The sequence below is a fragment of the Watersipora subatra genome, chromosome 4, assembly GCF_963576615.1.
Source record: "Watersipora subatra chromosome 4, tzWatSuba1.1, whole genome shotgun sequence".
In the NCBI taxonomy this organism is placed as follows: Eukaryota; Metazoa; Bryozoa; class Gymnolaemata; order Cheilostomatida; family Watersiporidae; genus Watersipora; species Watersipora subatra.
In genome coordinates this window covers 18,395,400-18,421,185 of record NC_088711.1, presented here as the reverse complement: position 1 = coordinate 18,421,185, position 25,786 = coordinate 18,395,400, and the positions used below count along the sequence as shown (strand labels likewise).

At 36.1% G+C, this 25,786-nt stretch overlaps 1 protein-coding gene across 1 annotated transcript in view; it reads right to left on the bottom strand.

Annotated features, from left to right (window-relative positions):
- The window catches only part of LOC137393194 (bifunctional heparan sulfate N-deacetylase/N-sulfotransferase 4-like), a 31,735-nt gene extending 6,157 nt beyond the window's left edge, over positions 1-25,578 (bottom strand). The window contains exons 1-10 of the mRNA XM_068079640.1: positions 25,526-25,578; positions 19,573-20,534; positions 18,847-18,976; positions 17,598-17,713; positions 15,997-16,182; positions 14,933-15,061; positions 12,039-12,318; positions 9,885-10,008; positions 9,167-9,329; positions 6,343-6,510 (exon numbers count right to left, since the gene is read on the bottom strand). Of these exons, the coding sequence (XP_067935741.1) occupies positions 6,343-6,510; positions 9,167-9,329; positions 9,885-10,008; positions 12,039-12,318; positions 14,933-15,061; positions 15,997-16,182; positions 17,598-17,713; positions 18,847-18,976; positions 19,573-20,534; positions 25,526-25,529 (2,262 nt within the window). The 5' untranslated portion in view covers positions 25,530-25,578. The remainder of the gene's footprint in view (positions 1-6,342; positions 6,511-9,166; positions 9,330-9,884; positions 10,009-12,038; positions 12,319-14,932; positions 15,062-15,996; positions 16,183-17,597; positions 17,714-18,846; positions 18,977-19,572; positions 20,535-25,525) is intronic.
- Positions 25,579-25,786: the final 208 nt, after the last annotated feature.

Genomic DNA, 25,786 nt, shown 5'->3' with positions numbered 1-25,786 from the left:
TATTTTACACCTGTTTATTTCCATGAAACAAAACTACATAAAATAAAGTTTTATTCATCAAGGTCAAACAATCACAGAAATGCCACAAAATATTTGCTAAGTAATTTGTACGAACTTGAATCAGCCAAGCAACTGGTTTCCTCTAAGCTGGTAATATAGTAATACAGTAACATCATGTAAGAGAGTTACACAGATGTGATAAAATCCACTAAAAACAAACCGCCATAGATTGTGGTAAAATATATTTTTATTTTAGTATGGACAATCTTATAGCAGTCTCAGCTTTTATAGCTCAACAATTTCAAATGACTCACTGTTTCCTCGGTAGCGCTGTAACAATTTCAAATGATCCACTGCTTCCTAAGTAGCGCTGTAACAATTACAAATGACCCACTGTTTCCTTGGTAGCGCTGTAACAATTTCAAATGACCCACTGTTTCCTTGGTAGCGCTGTAACAATTCCAAATGACCCACTGTTTCCTCGGTAGCGCTGTAACAATTTCAAATGACCCACTGTTTCCTTGGTAGCGCTATAACAATTTCAAATGACCCACTGTTTCCTCGGTAGCGCTGTAACAATTTCAAATGACCCACTGTTTCCTCGGTAGCGCTGTAACAATTTCAAATGATCCACTGCTTCCTAAGTAGCGCTGTAACAATTACAAATGACCCACTGTTTCCTTGGTAGCGCTGTAACAATTTCAAATGACCCACTGCTTCCTTGGTAGCGCTGTAACAATTCCAAATGACCCACTGTTTCCTTCGGTAGCGCTGTAACAATTTCGAATGACCCACTGCTTCCTTGGTAGCGCTGTAACAATTCCAAATGACCCACTGTTTTCTTGGTAGCGCTGTAACAATTTCGAATGACCCACTGCTTCCTTGGTAGCGCTGTAACAATTTCAAATGACCCACTGCTTCCTTGGTGGGGCTGTAACAATTTCAAATGACCCACTGGTTTCTCGGTAGCGTTGTAACAATTTCAAATGACCCACTGCTTTCTCGGTAGCGTTGTAAAAATTTCAAATGACCCACAGCTTCCTTGGTAGCGCTGTAACAATTTCAAATGACCCACCACTTCCTTGGTAGGGCTGTAACAATTTCAAATGACCCACTGCTTTCTCGGTAGCGTTGTAACAATTTCGAATGACCCATTGCTTCCTTGGTAGCGCTGTAATAATTTCAAATGACCCACTGCTTCCTTGGTAGCGCTGTAACAATTTCGAATGACCCACTGGTTCCTTGGTAGCGCTGTAATAATTTCAAATGACCCACTGTTTCCTTGGTAGCGCTGTAACAATTTCAAATGACCCACTGCTTCCTCGGTAGCGCTGTAACAATTTCGAATGACCCACTGCTTCCTCGGTAGTGCTGTAACAATTTCGAATGACCCACTGCTTCCTCGGTAGCGCTGTAACAATTTCGAATGACCCACTGCTTCCTCGGTAGTGTTGTAACAAGTTCAAATGACCCACTGCTTCCTTGGTAGCGCTGTAACAATTCCAAATGACCCACTGCTTCCTTGGTAGCGCTGTAACAAGTTCGAATGACCCACTGCTTCCTTGGTAGCGCTGTAATACACTCTAATTCTGTTCTTACAGTTTATTAAAGAATAGAAAAGTTCTATGCAATGACTAGCTGCCTACAAGAGCATGATCATAATATAGTTTAATGCATTGGTATGCTGACACTAGAAATTATTTTTCATTACCGAGTATCCAATCAAATACTATGGCGTGATTTCTGATAGTCTGTAAAAATTGATAAATGTGTACACAAAAGATGCCAACTACATGTAATAGGCATCTTACAAGATTAGGATCTCTTGGAACCTAATCTAATTTTATGCCTGTGTGGATCACTTTCACCTAATCTACAGCATAAATCTAATTGGCATAACGACTTATCCCTATGAAATAGTGTTCTGCGAAGATTGTTTAATAACAACTTATTTTTCCAAAATTTCTAAAAATTGGAGTTGTCTGCACTACTCAATAATATCTATTATTGTTATACTAGAAATTCCACTGTCATACAGCCCACGACCAAAGAGATGGCCAGAGATATTGGCAAAAAATAAAGGGTACTGATGGTTGAGAAATGCAATATTAGCAATCAAATGGCTCTGCAGTGCAATAGGATAACTGCAATGGTAGCTGTAATGTACTGGGTGTGGGTGTTATTATATACAACAATAAGCAATAATGAATGGAAAAGATGTTTATATTTTCCCCCTGCAACAGGAGAAATGCAATATTGGCCAATATTAGAAGTAAAATGCACTGATATTCTTAGAATAATCAATTTTATTAATATAGTAATAATAGAACTAGAAATCAAATGGCTCTGCAGTGCAATAGGATAACTGCAATGGTAGCTGTAATGTACTGGGTGTGGGTGTTATTATATACAACAATAAGCAATAATGAATGGAAAAGATGTTTATATTTTCCCCCTGCAACAGGAGAAATGCAATATTGGCCAATATTAGAAGTAAAATGCACTGATATTCTTAGAATAATCAATTTTATTAATATAGTAATAATAGAAAAACAATACAGTACACAATTTTGTTTACATTTCAAAACGTCATACGTAGCAATATCGAGAAGTTGTGGTATTTATATAGGTTTTTAGAAAATTTATTTAAAAAGTGTTTGGTCATGACAAACAACAACAATGAAAGGAAAATATTACACGTTTATATCTCTCCCTTGCAATAGGAGAAATGCAATTTTGGCCAATATTATAAGTAAAATGCACTGATATTATTAAAATAACCAATATTGTTAATATAGTAATACAGCAATAATAGAAAACCTATGAACGTTCATGCGTCTCGAAGATTTCTGCAAACTGCAGCAAAATAAAAGCTGTTATAAAAGTGTTATAAAGCTGTAGGCCTAATTTACTGTAATGTATGTAATTCAACAACAATAAAGAAATATGTTTATTATAACTCTGAAATGCAAAATTAGAAGTAAAATGGCAAGCTACTGTGTACTATACACAGTTTGAAAGTTGGTTGCGTTGAATGTAGAATGGTTTTGATAAGCGAATGTAAGAGAAGATAAAAATTCAACAGATGGACCTGGGTCCATATTGTTGGCTGCACTGAATTTATTAACAGCGTCAGGTCTAACTTGTTGACACGTACGACAAAGTTGTATTTGAGCATTGTATGTAATAAAATGTTTTTCATTACATTCAGTACATGTGAGCTGTGATATGTTGTTCTCAAGTCTGCCTAAAAAGTTGTTACGCAGTTCTTGAAAAGCAGGACAATCTAAAGATTGAAAATGAGGAATGTGATGAAGGGGGGCATTATTGGGAGGAGCAATATTGTTTTGTGCAATATTTTCATTGTCAATGATGTCCATAAAATCATGATCATCATCTGGAAACAAAGGGGCTGTCAAGTCGATGTCATTTACATCGCCTACAACATCTACTAAAGAATTATCTGAATCAGATGAGTTGTTGTTATTAATTTGAGTAGCGTGTTGTTGAACATTAGCATTTGATGTAGATGGTTGCTGTGAGGACCTATTTATCCTATTTATTCTCCTATTGCGCTGTAATAATTGAGAGACACGTGGACGGCCACTGCGTCGGCCGCGACGTGGTGTTCTGGGAAGTTGTATGTTCATGGTAGTTGTCAAGTTGTTTTGAAATTAAATTCAAAGTCAATTATGCAAAACAAAAGGTTGTAAAAAAATCACACCTAATCCACTACTATCCCAAAGATATGCTCTACAACCCGATTTTACTGAAAATCGCCACAAAACGTTTAAAAACTTTGTTTAATACAACAATAAATCACACCTAATCTACTACTATCTCAAACCTGTTTCACAACACTAAAAAATATTAATTAAAGCTGTAGGCCTAACCTACTGTAATTTAACAATAAGTAACTTAACAATAACGTAATTTAATATTTAATTTAATAATGTTAATGGAATTTATAGTTTAATAATGTAACTTAACAACAATTAGCAATAAGGAAATATGTTTATTATACATGTAACTCTGAAATGCAAAATTAGAAGTAAAATGGCAAGCTACTGTGTACTATACACAGTTTGAAAGTTGGTTGTGTTGAATGTAGAATGGTACTGATAGCGATCTTTAACAGAAAGCAAGTATGAGCTTTGACGCGTCTGCAAGTTTTCTGCAAACTGCAGCAAAATGAAAGCTGTTATAAAAGTGTTATAAAGCTGTAGGCCTAATCTACTGTATTGTATGTAATTTAACAACAACAATAAGGAAATATGTTTATTATAACTCTGAAATGCAAAATTAAAAGTAAAATGACAAGCTACTCTGTACTATACACAGTTTGAAAGTTGGTTGCGTTGAATATAGAATGGTTTTGATAGCGATCTTTAACAGAAAGCAAGTATGAGCGTTCAAACTTCTGAAAGTTTTCTGCAAACTGCAGCAAAATAAAAAAAAAGTTATCGTCATAAACGGGCGTTGTAGTTCGGCCCTAGCTGGTACGTAAGTTGTAAAGAATTTCGGCTAACGTTTTAAATAATGAAACCTTCGGTGATTGGACAAAAAACATAGGCTGATAAACGGTGTACCACAATTTCGTACCTGTAAATCGGTCTACGCCTCAAACGGTCTACGTTTATTACAAAAACCTTCGAATAAATTCGATTACAAGTAAACAACACCATAGACTGGTGAAATGAGTACGGTTTTCTCGTGAAATACGCACTACTAAATAGTTCTACAATCGGTCGCACGGCTATATTGGCGTTTCAATTTTCGGTCTTAACTTTTATTAAACCGAGCTTTTCAACCTTTTTGTGGCAATTTTCGTTCAGATTAATCTGTCTATTTGTGTATAATCCGATCAGATGGGTAAGTTTTAAGATATTATCGTAGGTTTACAAAGACTTGGTAACATATTTAAATAGTTTTAAATGTGTTTTGTATCGTTATTATACTTTAACGACTTTAAATTCCGATGCTTAAATTTTTTGATGAAATTTCTTGACGAGGGTTTGTCTCATTGTTGATGAATAATTTTCGTAAGTTGTGTGCGCATGCATTTATCATAAAAACTCCCACACTTCCGCTCCGCTCGTGTGGTCGTGGGAAAATTTAGTTGCTCCTGTTTTTAATGTTTCTGTGCGCATATTGTGTGCAAAAATCTGTACATGAGATGACAATCCTTAATGTACATGAGATGACATTCCCAATTGTACATGAGATGACCATCTCAACTGTACATAAGATAACACTGCCAATATAATAATTACCAAGCAATCATACAATCATTAAGATATTATTGCAACAAAACAATATCACAACATTTACCACATTTACATGTGAGGTTCACCAGCACTACGTAAGTGCCACCTAAGGATGATAGAGCTTAGTTGTCTTTTGGTTCTCTTCCTATTAAAGTTTGCTTTTGATATATTCATAATAAACGATAGCACCGCTAGAAAGAATAAATCTAGTTTGCTATGGTGCGAAGTTTCAACTTAAATGGATGATCACAGGCTGAGTAAAGCCCCTGCACCATAATTCAGCATTTTTCCATTCAGTTGATTTTGGTGACAACCAATGGGCATCCCGGGTGAGCACTGCTGCGGACCTACACTGTCAATCGACATCGGGCATGCGAATATATGTACATTCGTTATTCCGAATGGATATAGTAAGCACACTACCAAATATGCTGTAATTGATATTTACTGTTACACAGTGAAATCAAGCTTATTCTGCGTGAGAAAGTGGAACTATGAGTTGACTGGTTATCACAAATGAACAGATTTGAACAAATTCAAATTACGGTTCAGTCCACTTTAACAGTTTTTCGAAATAAATCGGTTAATTGATATGTTGGAAAAATTTGACCAACTATCAGCTAGTAAAAATACATCTACACATTAAATCAACTCATCAGATTGAATGATGCCCTCCAATCATGCCATACCCATACAAAAACCCTTTCATTGACTTCTTTCTCTAAGTTCAACAAATGAAAGTGAAATTCTATCAGAGGCACTTGTATTTGGGGTTTTCATGCCTTTTCATTCAAACACTATCAATCCTTGAGCACTGGCTAATGATAAGATAACTCCCTGAATATGGGATCAAAAATATAAACACAATGATAGTTTTGTCAAATTATTGCAAAAGCTAAAAGCTTTGTCCGTTTTTTTAAAACAAACTCTCACGCTACATGGGTTTGTTTCAGTACTTTCCACATTTCCCCTGGTGATAACAGCAAGATGAGACAATTTCACTGTGAGAGGAATGTTTTTCTAAATACACAGTTATAGCCAGATGAATCTGAGAGATTGAGTACCACATACGTACCTGACTGTCTGAGTAATATTTACGCAACCTCTGTATGTGATCATAGTAAAACCCAGGCTTCATCATTTGAGAGAGCAGACTCTGGGCAGACTTGCTCGTATTTTTACCTCTCACTAACTCACTGAAGGTCAAGGATATCGCAGCAGTATTATTGTGAGCTCTTTGATGCTATAAAAGGCAAACACATTAGTGTAAAATAAAGTTCTCACTACACACACCGATAAGATATATAATTAAAATTTGATGTGGTTATACACTAATGTAAATAAATGATGCAATGCATTGATACATAGATTGACATTGAAATTCTTCCTGAAATTTTTACTACTATTATTGAAATGCTGTCTGAGTATTGATTAGCCACAGTTTGTGAGGGCAATAGAGTCCGTGTGACTAATTTTGCTCAAGAGGAACATTGCTACACATCAATGATGAGAACCAGACGAGTACAAAAATAATTTTGGTTTATAAAACAAATCAAAAAAGACAAAAACTTTTTATTATCGGTTTCAATAGATTTATTTAGTTGAAGAATTAACTGAAATGCTTTATAGGCAGTTCCTGTTTATAACCTATCTGTTACTTGTAAGCATATCTTTATCCAAGTACAAATAGATGTTTCTGTGAAACCCTATAGTTGTGATTCGTTAATTAACCTCCAATTCAATAGACTTGAAGCAAAAATGAATAAAACGGAACCGGGTAATCATTGTAAGCACTAAGAGAATTCAGTATGAAAACAGTTTAACGCCCTGAAGAAGAATACAGCCACTATGTAGTACTCTATCATCAACTACTCATATACTGTGTGCGGATTATTATCAAATTATCAAATAATTTCCAAAGAAAAATGCACAAACTAAATATAGAACTGACTACACGTATAAATAGCGTGGCATTTGAAAAATTATCCATAAATATCTCCAACTCTTCCATTTGTAAAAATTCTAAAAATTTATCTCATAATATCTGACTAGCTGCCAGCACATAGACTAGATGAAATTTTTAATAGAAAAACATGCAGCGTATTTATAATTAATATTTTGGCATCAATTCCACAAGTGAATAAGGGAATAGTAACACTTTTAATACTTCAAGTAAACATACACAAACCTCTTTACGATCATTTTACACTTGAATAACTGTAGGGTACAAGTTTTCTTAAACAAAATCATTGACAAATTGGGGTTCACTCAATAAACCACTGTCATTGCATTGACTAGCTAGACATGGTAGAAAGTTCACAATTTTATATACATCTGCTGTACACAAAGATAACCTGTGAAGCTATTAGTTGTGCAGCAGTAACATCTGATACAGCGACAAATAAAGACTTGTGCATCATAATTTGATATACATGTAAATGAAACTAACTGCACTGCACAATGGCTCGCAACCAATTCTACCACTTCAACAGTTTAGTGCCACATTTTTGCCAGTTCTTGGTGTGGCTAGTGGCATTTTAATGATTTAAAACGTACATTAGACATTTTTGCAGGAAGTTGAAAAATGGGCTTTTCCGTACTGAGAAAAAACATTTCAAAAAATGTCAAAGTGTAAATAATATGATTCGCGTAAACAAACAAGGCGCTGTTGGTTGCAAAGGGGCTTGTTTGTAGAGAATAACTAATTACTCTATAAAGATATTTACTCCATTTGTAAATACATTTAAAGAAGTTGACAGAATGTGTACCCCCCTCCATATAAAAGGAAACTTAAACGATTAAAGTCTAACTAGAGGTCTGACATTGATCCAGGTTGATCATTAACATTGGCATTGAGAAACGTGTTTTATAGCAACTAGTAAACTGGCTGTCGGGTGTCAGGGTGACCTGGTGGTAGCGCATTTGACTGTCAATCAAGGGATTGGTTAGCCTGGGCATGGCTCTCTTGAGGGGTGGGGGAGAGAGATCTCTCTCTCCCTCAACCCCCAAGAAAGCCATGCCCAGGCTAGGGATTGGTGGTTCATGTCCTGCTTAATTCCGATCTGATAAAAAGCTCTCAGCAAGCTTTCAACCCTAAATTACTGGGTCTTTCGGATATAGATCATATCATGGAGGCCCCGTGGACCACACTGAGAACGTGGGCACGTTAAAATCCACCTGTCCTTCGCACATTGGGCAAGTGAAATGTCTCAAGTGAAAGGGCAAGTGAAAAGCTCTGTCACACTGGATGTGTCGCACTGGCATCCCTTCAGGTTAATCTGACAGTTCCGGAAGTGGTACATACTGAGTACCTGGTAACCTCTTCTCTACCATACTGCTAGATTCAAGTCATAGTCGATTTCCAACAGACAGCCATATTATTGCACTGACTGTCCAGTGCGCCGTGCGAGATCATAAATTGTAATTACTATCAGCAAAATTATTCCAAAATGTGGGAAACTGGTTGATTGTTGCAGAAGTTAGAGTGTCAGTCTATTAAGCAGAATGATATGAGTTCGAATCCTATACTATGCAATCTTTTTTCCCACCATCCAGCCATGGCCACAGACAGACAGACAGACAGGGCTCTTATTATAGCATATACTAAATGATGCAAGTCAATATGCAGCAAGATACAGCACTTCAAGCCAAGGAAATGCACCGAGACTGTGTATTGCCTCTTCTATTGTTGTCCAAAACCAGGTCCCATGGCAAATGCTTCTACTGCATGCCCAAAAACCCTACCATATTGTCTGGATAAGAAATTCTAGACAGCTCAGTGAAGTGCCGTAGGTAAAAAGCATGAAGAAATGTATGTCAATGGATCCCTAGCCTTCCCATAAGGCCATCTGTAAGCCTATTGGCTACACACTGATCATTGAGAATAATGCTGTACTTACATGATACCAAGAGAGAGCCCGAGCTATAGGATCCAATAGTATTACAATTATTCTAGCCTTTGGTAGCAAAGATGACATCTGTTTGGCAGCAGAATCTTTATCAAAGTATGTCGCTGACTTTTCGAAGTTAATAAGAGAGTCATCAGTGAAAAACTGCATATACCTGTTGAGTAACAGAAACAACGAGGCTTGACCCGACAGATTGCACAAAGTTTGAGAAACGTTTCGTCTTTGCTCGACAAAATAATGATTAAATATTATTAATTATTGAATAATCAGCTATTGACAGTAACAAGTTTTCCTTAATGAGTTCATGAGAGACAACTCATATACTAGTTCTTCAGGCACATGACTCCAATAGAATGCCATGTACTGAAAGTCATACTCCAAAACTGTTTTTAAAGATGAACTGGCACAAAATCTTAGTAGATTTTGTGCCAGGAAATGTCGATATTTTTCTGTCATTTGCGATTGTCTTTGATGTTTGAGGTGATCTGACTGTTTCAAGATACAAATTAACAAAGCTTGATCATGGTAGTAGCATGCAAATGTATACATTTATCAATAGTACATTTGATCTTAAGTTATAGTTCAAAAACTTCATCCATTCCTATTTTACAGAATATCAGTTCCATCCCAGCGTAGCACAGGAGTGTGGAGGGAAAGACAAAGAAGAAAATTGAGAGAAGTATGAGCAACATCTGCGTAGTTATCTTACCAGTCAAGGCCTTTGTTGTAATTAGGGGAACCAAAGAACTGGAGTTCCTCATAGCTTGTCGGACTATCTCTGTTGGCTGCAATGTCTGGGTGCAACTTGAGGAATGTGTAGAGGGCAGTCGAGCCTGTCAGAAGGAGGTAAGTATATGAGCCAATCAGAGAGAAGCGGTAAGTATATGAACCTATCAGAGAGAGAGGAGCTAGGTGTATGATCCTATCAGAGACAGGAGGTAAGTAAATGAGTCTAACAGAGAGAGGAGGTTAAGTATATGATCTAATCAGATACAGGAGGTAAGTATATGAGCCTATCAGAGAGAAGAGGTAAGTATATACGCCTATCAGTAAAGGATGTAAGTGAATGGGCCTAGCAGAAAGGAGAGGTAAGTATTTAAGCCTATCAGAAAGAAGAGGTAAGTATATGAGCCTATCAGAGAGAATGGGGTAAGTGAATGAGCCTTTCAGAAAGAGGTCAGTATATGAGCCTAACAACAGCTCACTTACTGCCCTGTACATAGTGTAACAGCCCTTCTAAACAGAAAATTGACCAGAGTGGGATGAAGGTCTAAAAATTCTTGCTCCGGCTGAAGTAACTACTGTACTCAGCTAAACCTTTCTTTTCATGCAATTATCAACTAAAGTTAAAACCTGACCATCTGAGTTAATCAAAGGAGAAACATTGTAATAAATTTCCTACTATCCCGGATCCATCGGCGACATCAAGTCCTTCAGCAACTCATCATGAGCCAATCACATTTGAGAAGAATTCTCAACTAAGGCCCTTGCTGCAACTGATAGTGCCTTTCTTCACACACTGACATTGGGTTTACCCACAGAATAAGGTATAGTATAATGCATCTCATGAAAAACACTTTTAACTACGTCAAGTTTGGTTTCTGACCTGTCAGATGCTACAAAGTTGGTTAAACCCAGGCAACAATGACAAAATGTTGATGAAGTACTGGAATTTTCGCATCTAAAACCAGCAGTACTCAAACTGCATGCTGCAAAGAGCTTGAGCAAAAAGGAAACTGTATGGAAACTAGTTTCGTCATTTGCATCCCCTAGGGTGAACCTATTTTGGTTAGGTTTATGTTCATGCTGCAACCTTAATTCAAAAACACGCTTGATACATGAGAATATTCACTAGTGTTACATGCTACGAATTTGTGTCGGATTTTTCATCTTCGTAGCATATAAATGGTTTCAAACGTCGCATTTTCGAATCTTCGAAGCGATTCAAACCTCCGATTCAAGGAGGTATTTTTGAAAACATCGTATCAACAATGAAGTACTGTGTATGATGTAACCATCAATATTCCTATTATTGCACAAGTCTTTGCGATCGAAGGTTGGATTTTCATCGTACTCATTGGGACCCTTACAGCATCCCTACGCAGCTCTGTTTTCTACGCGTGTTTTAAAAATAAAACACGTTTATTTTAAAATGTCAAAACAAATGAATTTTAAAAAACAAAATTTTAAAATTTCAAAACGTATGGGAAATTTTTCTTTCAAATTTGGAGTTATTTTCTAAAATGATGAACGCTCTGTTCTCAGACAAGTTAGTTATCACAATGCTCGACTTATTGGTTGCGTTAAACATTTTTTTTAAGATAGATGGCCGAAGAGACAAGAATACGGCTGTGTACAACCAACTGGCAGATGCCGTGAATAGTCATTGTAAATTGGAAGACGACGATTGGCATTGACATTTGACCTTAGGCGCATTTTAATGGTTTCAGCCGTGATATAAAATATGCACCCTGCTGTAGCTAAAAGCACAACAGGCTAATATAGAAAACGCAGAGTTGTGCAACAACTTCTTCGTAGCATGTAAACTCGTCAGCTAGAATCATGCAAATACGTACTCCTCATTCCTACGATCAAAACCACAACTTCGAAGCTCAAATATTCGTAGCGTGTAACACTAGTGAATCTCTGATGCAAGCGAGTTTCTCCCTGGAAGAGGCTAAAATGGTTCGCTTCGAGGCAATTTTACGTGAGCTCATCTGAAGGAGCAATCACTCAGGGGTCCACAACCTATCCTCTAGTAATGATCTGAAGTTATGTTGCTGTAAGGAGCTGTATGTTGCTAAAATCCATCGAGAATGACATAACATAGAGCACAAGATGGGATCCAAACCAAAAAACCAACCTGTTTTTTGAGGTCCAACAACCAAAAGTGACGGTAATTTCGTACAGCTTTTTTCCTCATTCCAGATTTCCATATGTCTTGGGTCATCACATGGGTTCAGCCAGAGAGGTTGGAGCTCCTCCGGGTACCTGCCAAAGTAGTCTTCAGCCAGTTTCTCAGGAGGTGCCCCCTCGAGCTTGAGCGTGGTGGCGTATGTGAATAATTCAAAGAGTTTGTTAAAAGTGTAGATGGCGAGCCTGTCATGCCCATAATTCTGCTGGTGTGTCATATATACATTCACCTGAAATACGTACAGTCAAACATGGATAACTCGAACTTCAAGGGACCGAGCAAAAGTGTTCGAATTATCAGAGCGTTCAAGTTATCAGAGCACTGTCACAAGTCCATATATTTACTTATTTATTAGTAGATACATGTACATATACAAACTATAATATAAATCAAAAGCACAAATGGCTTGTTTCAAATTAAATGCTTCTAATGTAAAGTTTAAAACGTTTTCATGAAAAAGTATAGAGATTTTTCTATCACTTGAGATTGGTTTGTTGTTTGAGGTGATGTTATTGCCAGGACGTTTTTCAGATTGACATTGGCAAAACTTGATCGTTGTTGAAATGCTCAAAAGAAAAGACATTTTTTTCTTTTGGGGTTTTACCCACGATCAATTTTGCCGTTTTTTCTTGAAGTTTATGCAGATTACCTTACTTTACCTGGGATTCGTTAAGAGCAAGACTCCGAGGCAGTTCAATTAGAAGTTTTACGAGGTTTTACAGTACATTCTATATCACTCACGCTTTTTTAATATATACTTATTGAATGTACACACGTATTCTGTGTTCAGGTCAAACGATGAATAGTTTTTTGTAGCTCAGACAATGTATACGTTTAATTACAACAATTTTTAAGACGTTTTAAACATTCAACATTCCGACGTTGATTCAACACGGAATCAACGTAGGAAAACTATTCATCACGGGCTAGCCGAGTCACGCACTCAAGGATTTTCGCCACGCAAATACAAAACAAAAACAACATGCTGTTTTTGTTTTGTATGTGCGTGGCGAAAATCCTTGCGCGCGTGACCCGGCTAGCCCGTGCTATTCATCGTATCGCAGTATAAATCAAATTTCACCAAACTTTTAGAAAAGTCGTTGACAAAAATATTTTGCCGATGGTGGTAATAACGACGCTTATGAATTACGAAAAGATGAAGTTTACCTCTATGGCTTTGAATAAAGTGATTTTCTAAAGCGATAACAACCGTTTCGGTAGCCGTTGGGCAAAAAAACAGTTCGAATTAACAGTGTTGAGTTCGAGTTATCTATAGCAATTTATCATTACGTGGGAACGGACCAAAGGAAATGTTCGAATTAACCATGTGTTCGAGCTATCCGTGGACGAGTTATCCATGTTTGACTGTAATTGCATATTTTGTCATCTAGTCTATGGACAGCGTGGGTCACTACAAAATTATAAAGTACTAGCTATGCTTCCCGGCGTTGCCCGGGTAATAAAAATCAGCTTATAAACAATGAGAAGTGATGAGAGTTGCCGGCCACTTGCTATTAGCCTTACACATTGTTAATGGAAAATTTGAGTAAGCTTACTAATGAGAGCTGATTGTCTCTGTGACGCAATCACCCCACGTAGTACCCAAAGCTGTTAGGTATTTGCTACCATATAGCAACATATATTGGCTAGCGAACATATCAATTTCTGTGGCCTAATTGGTACGGCGTCGGACTGGCGAACGGAAGGGTTTGGTATGCATTCTTTATTCCAAGATTCTAATAATAGCTATAGCTGGACATACCGAAAACAAATGACAGACGACAACCTTTGAGAAATATATAGACAGCACAAGTCTATTTGACAATGGCTTAGAAGTTTGTTTAAATTATGAGGGATACTAAGCATTTTTGTGCAACAGAAAGCCCATTCGTAAATTTCAAAAGCATCGGCGTAGTGGATGTGCGAAAACAAAGACTCGGCAAAAACAGCACAGACCAGTTAGATCGACAGAATCAATCATAGGAGCTAATTATTTTCAAGTTTCAAATGCTCATTGCGAGTCACCATCATTCACCCAATAGGAGCAAAGAATCCCCACTACTTATCCAATAGGAGAAAAGAATACCCACTACTTATCCAATAGGAGCAAAGAATACCCACTACTTATCCAATAGGAGCAAAGAGTACCCACGACTCAAACCATTAAGAGGAAAGAGTTTCTATCAATAAACTAATATGTGCGAAGAGTGTACATTTACTTGATAATTAAAAAATTTTGAAGTTTCTAAAACGGCAATCTTATTAGCTCAGTAAGAGTTCAGCATCGCATTCAGCGTCGAGTTCAACGTCGAGTTCAGCGCCGAGCTCAGCGTCGAATTCTGCGTCAAGTTCAATATCGGGTTCAGAATCGAATTTAGAGCCGAATTCAGTGTCGAGCTCAGCATCGAATTTAGTACAGCAAACATGCTGACTCAACTGCCTCTAGTCAATCATAGAGATTATTGAGATTATGAAAAATAGGACTTTTATTAATTGAATTAGTCTTATCTCATAGCAAACTAAAAACAAGCCTGAGCCGCAATTAGTTATGGGAGCACGAGTCGTGGTGCAGTAGCGATCATAACAAATCACAAGACATCGTTGAGAAACATACTGTAGGAGTCTGCCACCATAAAACGTGAAGTAAAAATTATTGAACACCAGTAATCCCCAACAATATTTTAAACCACAGTTACAAAAATTGTGATTAGACATTATCGGTGAAGAGTCATTGTATAATTTCCAAACTTACTTTCAGATACAACGCCTGCATGTGTCCCGATCAGTCTAGTAACCCACACAAGTATGACTAATATAACTTGTAGGCTTGTAACCCGACTTACGTAGTTATAGAGAACCGTGTCAAACAGCGCTCCGCCCAGTATGTTTCTTTCTAAAGCTTCAGGACCCTTTGGGTAGCTGGAATAGTTGAGATTCTTAGTGTACAGTCCACAAACTTGTCGCGGCAGCACCTGAAGAAATTCAAGTTTGCTAGTTGAGCATTTGACCTCAGTCCTTGAAGGAAAGATAATCATGAAACCAAGTTTATGAGTAACAAAACAATTTAGACTTTCCAGGTCTGAAAGGTACTACTACTGCATATAATCTGTTTGCAATCACTTGCTCTACCTAGTAGAATGGAGTTGATTGAAAACAACCCAGTTTCCCTGCTTTAGGTGTTTAGCTTTGTTCATATGTGTAACTTTCAAAACCAAGATAAATCAAATAAGGATGAGCAAATTATAAAGACGATACTAGCTACAAATAGTTATATCAGCAGTCATCTGTTAGACCAACTCAACTAAGGTAATCAAATTTTATCCCTCCCAAATTCGTCGTAAAACCTAAAAGTTTTTTTATTTCAATGCAAGCATAAAATTGTCTAATGATTACAAGTTCTTTAAAATTTTAAACAATAGCAACAAAAAAACAAAAGAAACCATATTCAGCAAAAATGAATTATGCCTGCCCTCACCTTTAATCTCCTAGCTTGAGGGTGTAAGAATTTGCAGGTTTGCTAGATGAAAAAGGACTGCACACGTATAAAGCCTGACTACACATAATAAGTACAATTATTAGTAATATAAATTATGACTGGTAGATTTACAACACTATTGCGGAGAGTGTCAAAATAACAGTCTTCTCGCTAATTTCCTCCGTAGATGCTCGCATGTGAGTCGACCCAGAAAAACATATCTAAATGGCAAATTTTATAAAAATTTGCATATAAGCCAACCTTATAATTCGTAGCATGCCATACACGCCAATCACAGCAACAGGCTGCAGAAGAGAGTCAAGCATAGAATGGATATTTTAAGCTTAATTGAAAATTACATTCACGAGCGCTATTTCGAATTATTGGAATTGTCTTCCCTCAGAATGAGACAATTACTGGATCAACACTGACCTTGATGTCTAGATGAGCATAGCCTCGTAAAAACCAGGGAGGATTGAGATGAGGGTACTCTTCAGTAGATGTCACTTGTATACCCCAAACTTTCCTCCATGCCTTATAAAGCTGTTCGTGCACAGGGTACACACCTGAGTGGTGTGGTGCCACTGAATATGTCCTTGACACCGTGATATTGTGCTCCTGTAGTCAGAACCAATAAATCTGCTGCCATGACTGACCCTTGACATTAGCAAAAGTAGGACATATATAAATCCCACATGCAAGTTTGTTAATGTTCTCACACACAGTGCACCCTCAGGATACGATATGGATCCATTCCAGAGATGGCATCGTACGGTGAAAAAATCGTATGTAGGGGCATAGAAACCATAATAATTATATAATGCAAACATCCCCTGGTAAAAGTTGTCAAAATTTTATATATATTACTGCTGGACATATTAAAAATTAGTAACAAAATAGTATGTTAACCTTAGTAACTATAGTTACTTACAGTAACTTTAGTATATTTAGTGTATTTATTGCAATAAAATGTAACGTTATAATGTACTATGTGGAGTCCGTACTGAGGGGATCTCTTACCTTCAAGACAGATGTACATGTAACATAAACTTTGAATTCACCTCAAACAAGCGTACCTTACTGAACACACACACATGAAGCTAGGTTTTAGTATGAAATTTTAACTATTTTTAATTATTTTACTGAATTTCCACTTTTCATTACTAAAATTTTGTTACTTATCGGTTTTTGTTTTTGCTTTCACTATAACTTTTAGCGGACCCGCTTAAATTCTTTTTTAGCCTAAGTTAGCAAGAAAATCTGACCAATGCTGTTTTCGTAATGAAGTTGATATTTTTAGCAGGTTAAGGGAAGTTGTCTGACCAGTAACCTTCTGTTTGAAGGGTTCGCCGCTCCAACTTTGCTACCGATTTTAAAAGGAGAATATTACCATTTTACGCTGAGAATTTCTGAGCTGAGAGAAATCGGTCATCGTGTCTCTTTCAGGCATTGTGAAAATATTTTCGGCAAACAGCATTTCGGTGTCTTTGTTATTTTAGCGTATGTAATAAGCACACTGACTGCCAAGCTTTAACTCGAGCAAAAATGTTGTTGAATTTGTATGGTGAAATAAGATTAATATAGTGAGGTGAAAAAATCATCATGTTCCACTTCCGTAAGGTGAATAAAATCATATATCAGGGTAATCCTATCCTGAGGGTGCCCTGTACTATTTTTTCGCATACATTTCTTGTCCCATCGAAGACCATGCAACAATTACTGCACTTCTGAGACCAGCTATGCTGACAACAAAATATGAATGATTTAATAAACATTAATAAAAGAAAAATAACAAATACACTAAAAAACAACACGGATTAGTGTTAGCGATATTCTACATTGTCTGCACATGCAGATAGATGATTCCAAATATTTGTCATTATCTTTGTCTTTGCATCATGCAGTCTCATCATAAACACTCTTTATACCTGTCTTGAAAATTCATTGCAGGCAATTTGATTTCCTGTTGAGCACCACAAAAGTAAACGATTACTAGATATATTTCAGCTAAACAGTAAACTAATAGCACCCACTTTAGCAAAGGCTTTAGACAGCTCCATCTGCTCGACAAGCTTAGACAGATTGTTGTACTTATGGGCCTGCACATGGGCCCATGTATGGTCAAACCAGTGAAAGTGACCTGCCTGCTCTGTAACAAAACAGTAAAGCCATTCTCATTCTAATGTTAATGTAGACCATTTTGTCTCACATGACCAACAAAGCATACTTCGATAAACTATAGCCTGAAAGGCGCTCAGGCTGGCCTCTCAGGTTATACTCTGATGATACACCCGATCTACTTTTCCAAACAACCAGGTCAACTTATCCCTGATTCCAAAAGAGCCTTGACTAAGAAGTTCAATGTCGCAAGAAATAGACATCTCGTAGTCTTAATATCTGACTCATCAATATAAAAGAGAATAAAATAACAGAGTATCGTTGATTTTCTCTCTGGCAATCGTGTCAGCGAATTAATGACTACGGGTTATAATTGTAATTCAATGTAAGTTGAACATTCCTATAATGCAAGAGCAACTTTTAAGTTGGATACACTTACCAATAAGCAGAAGTTAGCAATAAAATGAAGCAAATCTGTATTTAACTGTGATGGTATTTGATCGAAGCAATTGTGATGCGCGAGAGGTGACAACTCCATAGGCATACCGATTTATCGGCTGATTATACTAGATTACCTTGAGTTTAACCATCCCTCAAAATGAGCATATTCATGATTTTTAAAGCTAGCAACAAAATATTTAATATGCGTGTCTACACAGGTAATTATAGATAGTTACAATATCTAATCTATGTGCCTACACAGGTCAATATAGATAGTCACAATATATAATCTACATCAACATGTATGTGTCTACACAGGTCACTATAGATAGCCATAATATCTAATCTGTGTGTCTAGACAGGTCATTATAGATAGTCATAATATCAGCAGATGCTGTTCTCATCGGATCACGCATATTGATATGCGAAATGAAAGCAATATCTATGACGGAAAATAGCTCAACGTCCATACAGATTTTACCATTTTGGTTTCTCTGATCAAATAATTGTATGTACCTCACTGGCGTTGAGCATGCAAATCAAGAATTGAAAATAGTTGCAGCTATATAACATCAGCTCACATGCACATGAGTAATGTGGCCTTTATTGAAAACCGATATGCGCTGACAATAGAATTCTCCAGTCCAAAAGCATCATCTGATGCTAACTGGCTATTAAGTATTCACACAACATTATTGCTTATGGGCACCAGATGACACCTACTGATAAGCTCTACATCACCATCTGCTTCCTCTTCTAAGCCAGCTTTGTATGACTTGCCATTAAACCCAAGATAGAAGTTAAATCCAGGCACGTAGTGCTCCCTCCATACACTCTGAGCGTTTTTCAGTTCCTACCAACAGTTCATTCTCCATAGATAAACAACAATAACAATAGATAAACAACAATAGATAAACAACAATAGATAAACAACAATAACAATAGATAAACAACAATAGATAAACAACAATAGATAAACAACAATAACAATAGATAAACAACAATAGATAAACAACAATAGATAAACAGCAATAACAATAGATAAACAACAATAGATAAACAACAATAGATAAACAGCAATAACAATAGATAAACAACAATAGATAAACAACAATAGATAAACAACAATAGATAAACAACAATAATAATAGATAAATGACAATAACAACTTATTATAAACAGCATTAGTAAAATGGGAGGCTAGACAACATGTGAGGCCTCTTATGGATGATAGTGCAGCTAAGACATAAGAAAGTTCTCCATGAAATAGGACGTCGACACAATTCATGCAGTGCTATGAAATATAAGATAAATGATTGCTCATAGCTACAGTAGAGCATACGACCCATCCAATAGCCATAAATAAATACTATGCTTCGGAGATACTACTACATAGTATACCCAAAACTAGGAGATACTATGTAGAAGCATAAAAAACTCAGTGCGTACCAAAGCATCAACAGCTTTCATCTTAGTTCCTCCAGTACTGCTGCCGAGAAAGATGTCATCGATGTCTATCTGTATGAGCCTAGTCTTACTCATCTTCATGGCTCCGTTGGTAAGGAAAGAGAGGGCATCCAGAAAAAGTATCTTATGTATCCACAGACTATGCTTCTGACCAAAAAATAGTTTTACAACACCGTCCTCTAAACCTAAGTCGAGGACAACTAAGGAAAATATGCCATGACTGTCACGGGTTTGTCCATAAGCCAAAGTTCTGTGAGTAGCTTTTGATGGGTGAAACTGTACCCAATCCTTAATATGATTCATATCGTGGCCAACTCCATGTCTAGCAATGTCTGCAAACTCCGTTTCATTCACGATGTACTTGTCAACAGTTCGTTCCACAGAACTGAATGATAACGGAAAATCATAATCTATGCTATTCATCCTCGGCTGCGGTAATGTAAAAAATATGATGCCAACCTTATATACTTTACAATACTCGGAAATCAAAGACTTATCTTCATTCCGCATATCAATGTATATAAGCAAATCCTCAATAATTATGATGGAATATTGACCTTGCAGAGAGTTTTTAGTAAACATGGCTTTGCTAGAACCCTTATAGCGAACAGTGTCAAACTTCAGTCTGCTGTACAGCAACGCAATCGTAACACTACTGTAGGTTCTACTAGATCTATGAATGAGCAGGGCTTTGTTCTCAACGGTAGGTTGAGGCTGATTGTCGTCAATATCTATTTTATGGCCTGATGGTAAAGTGCTAGGAGCTCTATTCACTGCTAGCCGAGGGTTTGTATATTGTGCCACAAAGTCGAGATGACCGCGAGAAGATGGAGAACTCAATTTGTAAAGCATCCAAGTCATCGAAGTCAAACCCAAGCAGCAGAAGATCATAAACCATCGTTTGAGACTCCATTTTATTAGGGAAACAGTCATTCTTGTGCACCCTATAACAATGAAGAAAGCATCTAAATAATTCAAGCAGTCATCAGTATTGAAAAGTCACAAAATAAAACAAGGAATAAATATCGAAATATAAAAAATAATAAAAATAAATAAAAATATCAAAAATAAATTTCAAAATTCGCAAACCTTTACTATAATAAGAGCTGTGTCCGTTTGTCCAAACGAAGCCACGGTAATAGCCTTGGCAAAAAAATTACTTTACGTGGGAATAGAACTCGGACCCCCATTTTCCAGACTGGCGCACTAACCACTACAATACTCGGTAACCTAGCTACACCATGGAATAATTATGCACATACTGACTGCTTATTACGATCTGGCATGGTGGACAGAACTTCTAAGAGTGCTATTGCATATAGAATGTAGTCACCTGTTTATTCCATGTACAGTTAAATTGTTTCTCCTATTGTACTTGTTTTCTGGCCTAAGAATTGTAATTAAAGATAAACTTACACAAACTTGTAGATTTCATCAGCAAGTATCGGTACTTTTCCATCATTTGCGGTTGTTTTTGATCTTCGAAGTGATCTGATTGTCAGGATGTTTCAAGATTAAGATCGACAAAAATTGATCGCAGTCCAAATGCTCAGAAGGTAAATATGTGTGAAATGATGTCACAAGTCGTCATAATTGTGATAGTTAATATAGGCTATTGCATTCAAGTCGCAGTATTACGTGTCTCTATTCTGTAGATATATTTTCCACTATCGATGTTATAATTGCACTTTCCCTGATCTGAGCATTTTAACAGTAATGAAGTTTTATCGATTTTAATCCTGAAACAACCTGGCAATCAAATCACCTCAAATATCAAAGACAATCGCAGATGACAGCAAAAATGTTGGTACTTTCTGATGCAATCTACTAAATTTCGGTGCAAGTTCATCTTTAAAGGTTAAATGGGAAAGTAAAGCTATTACACTAACAATGCAAATGGTTGAATCGACAGTCAGCAGCCTTCTCATGATAATGCACATTATTATAGTACATGAGCCAATCGCATATTTAATAATAATATATAATAAAACAACTCTATAAGTTATAAAGAGTTAAAATGGTTTCCGTTATTTGAGCTTTATGTTGGCTATGCGTAGTAATTAAATCATTTACATGAACTTCTCGACAAGTTTAGGAACACTTGAGTAGGAAAAAAATATTTAAATAAGGGCTTTTACAAAAAAAGGTTAGGGAATGCATAAATCACTATGTTTGATGCACAGGTCTAATACTAAAACATGCTTTGACAGATTATCAATGTTATGAACATAAAATGTAGGCATGTTCATGACTAACGCCAGAAAAAAACATGGTTTAAAAGAGCTTAAACTGTTGTTTTACACTAACAAATATGAAACAGTGGTTCCTAATTTAATACTTGGACTAGATGAATGTCCAGTGTTGCCCGGGTAATAATAAAGTCTTTGATGAGAAAATTTATCTTTATCTAACGCATGACAACAGTTACCATTCTAACTTTCAAACTTCATACCGTGAGAAAAGTATTTTGTGCAGTTCAAATAAACTAAGAGAACAAATAAAACAACTGTAAAGATTCTAAAACATTTTAAAATAACTGTAGCTTTTAAATTTCATATCATGAAAAAAGGGTTTGTTTAAATAAATTAAGAGAAAAAATAAAACAACTGGAAAAGTGTTTAAATGTAAACATGAAATAATTAGCAAGTAATGGCTAAATAAAGTCTGTTTTGCTACGATTACGATGAAAAATTATTTGGTATACAATAAAATGATTTTAAATCGTTTCAGTGTTGTAGCGAAAATATCGTATGAAGTGGTATAGAAACCCATAGTAATTATCTAATGCAAGCACCCCCTGTTAAAAATCATCAAAACTTTACATACGTACTGTATATAAATGTACATACTGTGTATGTACATTTACATATGTACTGTATATAAATGTACATACTGTGTATGTACATTTACATATGTACTGTATATAAATGTACATACTGTGTATGTACTTGATTTTATACTTGAATTATAGTGCGCCTGAAAAAAGTAAGTTCATGTGAACTGTAAGTTTAATGTAATAAACTAATGAGATGATTTTTCTACTGACGAAATGATCTGGCAAAAAGCATTTATTTATAAACTATATTTATGATGATAATTCACCATAAATCTATGAATAAATCTGATGATAATTCTAAAAAAAAGAAAGTTCTTTCGGCATTGACCATGCAAGTTGTTAAAGTAGTATATTACTGGGTTCCCATGCTTCAAATGAATTCAGAGTTCCTTCAACTCCCAGAATCACAGAAACAGTAAAACTGAATGTATTTGACGCCATTTCGCTTCACAAAAATTGTATGAAGGTATTCGCAGTGAGATTAGTATTTGACGTCACAAAAACGCTCACTGAGGATAGAAACGAATCAATATTACCCAGTTGAGCTCTCCCCAGTGGAGGTAAAACAGTTCAGCGCATTTCATCACACTAACACGCGGGTACTAACTACTATTGCCAACAATAGGTAGCTCATACGATGATGATGAGATAATTACCTTTTTATTTATTGTATTACTCTTATTCATTAAATAACTTAACCTACCAATTGTGCAGATTCTCACTGCACTGGTGCAGACACTTTTCTAGGCTTAACTCTTCTACCATAGAAAAAGTTTTTGTACTAAAAGCGATTGTCGTTCCTCTGACCTTCAAAGCAATAACTGTATATCGAGTAGCCAATTCTGTTGCTGTTTTGTAATATAAAGGGATATTATTATTACTAATGATAAAAAAACTCGGATCATTTATCCTGGCAGAGTTAGTACAACAAGTGTGTGAAGTGTGAATTAAAAAGTGACCGTGACCTAAATGCGATTCTACTTTAACAAGTTCTGTTTTGAGAAGTACATCGCTAGTCTTGAAAAAAATCAATAACGTGCAACGCCGAATTGTTGAAATGATAGGGTGTGAATTCATCGGCAGAGGTCAACTCCAAATCCATTCGAAACATGGAAACCCAGTGATTCATGAGAAGAGCTTCATGAGTATAAAAGCTCTAATGAGAATTAGCTCTACAACGCATTAATCTTCACAGTTAACCGTAAAACAACTCATTTCACCAATGATTGTCAACCGTACTTCACAATCATTGCTTAGAATTTTTTACTGTAAATCTTTATACATCTGTTACATGAAAATGGTTGCCAATTTGTTCTTTCCGATTTTCAGCTTATGTTAATAAAAGTCATGGAGTAAGATGAGAATTTCTTGCTCTGAACTCGGTAAGTTGAGGTGTACATTTTGCTGTACTAGTCAAGCTCTTGTTACAGCACTATATAACCATAAACAAGTTGATTCAGCTGATGCTGTTATAACCATAAACCAGGTGAGATAATGGTATGTTTTCGGTATGTCCAGCTATAACTATTAAAATTTTGGAATTGAAATTCCACATTTTGCTGGATTTTAACTCACGAAGATTGCGAACACAGTTTGATAATTTAGCGCTTTACCTACGAGACCACGGAAGCTCTTACTACTTATCGTATACAGCATTTTCCGAATTCACACCAATTACGCATTAATTTAAACTCTATGAACTCTTTTAGGTCTAGGAAACGCTATGCTTTTTCGTCCTCGCCGTATTAGGGCTAATTTGTTTTCGGCAAAACAATATCAACAATAGATTCTCTCGAAATTGAAATTTGGCGATTAACTCTATGAAACACGATGTTTTTTTTGCGTTTCCACGAACTTCTATTTCCGGCTTTTTGTAAGGCTCAATTGCTAAATCGCGGTTAAAGACAATACTTTTCACACGAACCATTGTATTATCTCGAGTAGGAATGGGCTCTACATTCTCTCACCGTTCGGTCAGACAAAGATAGTACAATATCTCATTTTTACATTTGTACCAGTATCGAGAGGTAGCAGTATCATCGTATTCAGAGTTTTGATGGATAGCTGCTCGTGCAACAGTAACTTATTTATACACACACTTCTATGCAAGAATTGTTGTTATTAATTCAACATATTCAAAATTTCTGTTTTCTTAGTTCGTATTAATTGTATCATTACCGAATCATCTCTTATTGTAATCATAGCAGAACAGACTCAATTTAGCTATTTTTTGCTAATTATTTCACATTTACATTTAAAAACTTTTACAACCGTTTAACTTTTCTTAATTTATTTGGCCTGCACAAAACAATTTACTCATGATGTGAAGTTTAAAAGTTGTTTGATAAAGTTTGAAAATCTTTAGTTGTTTTTATTTTCTCTCCTTATTTATTTCAATCACACAAAACACTTTTCTCAGTTAATTAACTAGCTTTTCTCAGTAGTTTGAAAGTTAGAATGGCAAATTTTGTTATATGTTAAATACAAATAAATCATTTGTCCAAAGACTTTTATATTACCCGGGCAACGCCGGTATGAAAAGCTAGTCTATATATAAATATCTAAGTTTGTGTGTCTGTGTGTAATTCGGTTTGTCAAGCTATAGCTATTAAAATGTTGGAATGAAAAATCTGTATTATATAAGATTTGAACTTGCAACCTTCCGGCTCCCAGACGACTCGCTAAACCACTGAGCTACGCGAGATTGATGGATACATTGGACGATAAGAGTGAATATATTGATGAATATACCGCTATGCATTACACAAAATTGTTAAAGCTTGCTCTCACGGCTCTTATTAGTAAGCTTAGCAATATGTATATTAGCTTATCTAAAATAACCATTGGCAATGAGCCAGGCTAATGGCAAGTGGCATTCAACGGCATTACCTGTCACTCTTCATAAGCTGATTTTAATAGCCGTGCAACGCCGGACATTCTTCTAGTTATTGTATAGAACAACAGTACTTACGCTAGATAACTATATTTGATTGTGCGTCAGAAAATTTCCACAGTAATGTGTAAAGTTTATCATCTGTATAAATAATGATCCCTCAATTTTTATATATACACCAGTGTAGTTGAGTGATTGAATCTTACCCATTGTGTTCACGTTATGTCACAATATCGTCATTGTAGTATACTAATGAATTGTCCGCCGAGAAAATCCCTTAATCATCATCTTAAAAGAACATTTGACAATGATTAGTGTGAAAAACCTATCAAACTTTTTTTAAAGTCGAATACATGTACATGTACCTAAAAAAAACTTCCATATCAAATCGCTGTATAATGTCGGGTGGTTTGTACAATATTATTTATGATAACCGCAAACTACAGACGTTAATATGTAACGTTTGC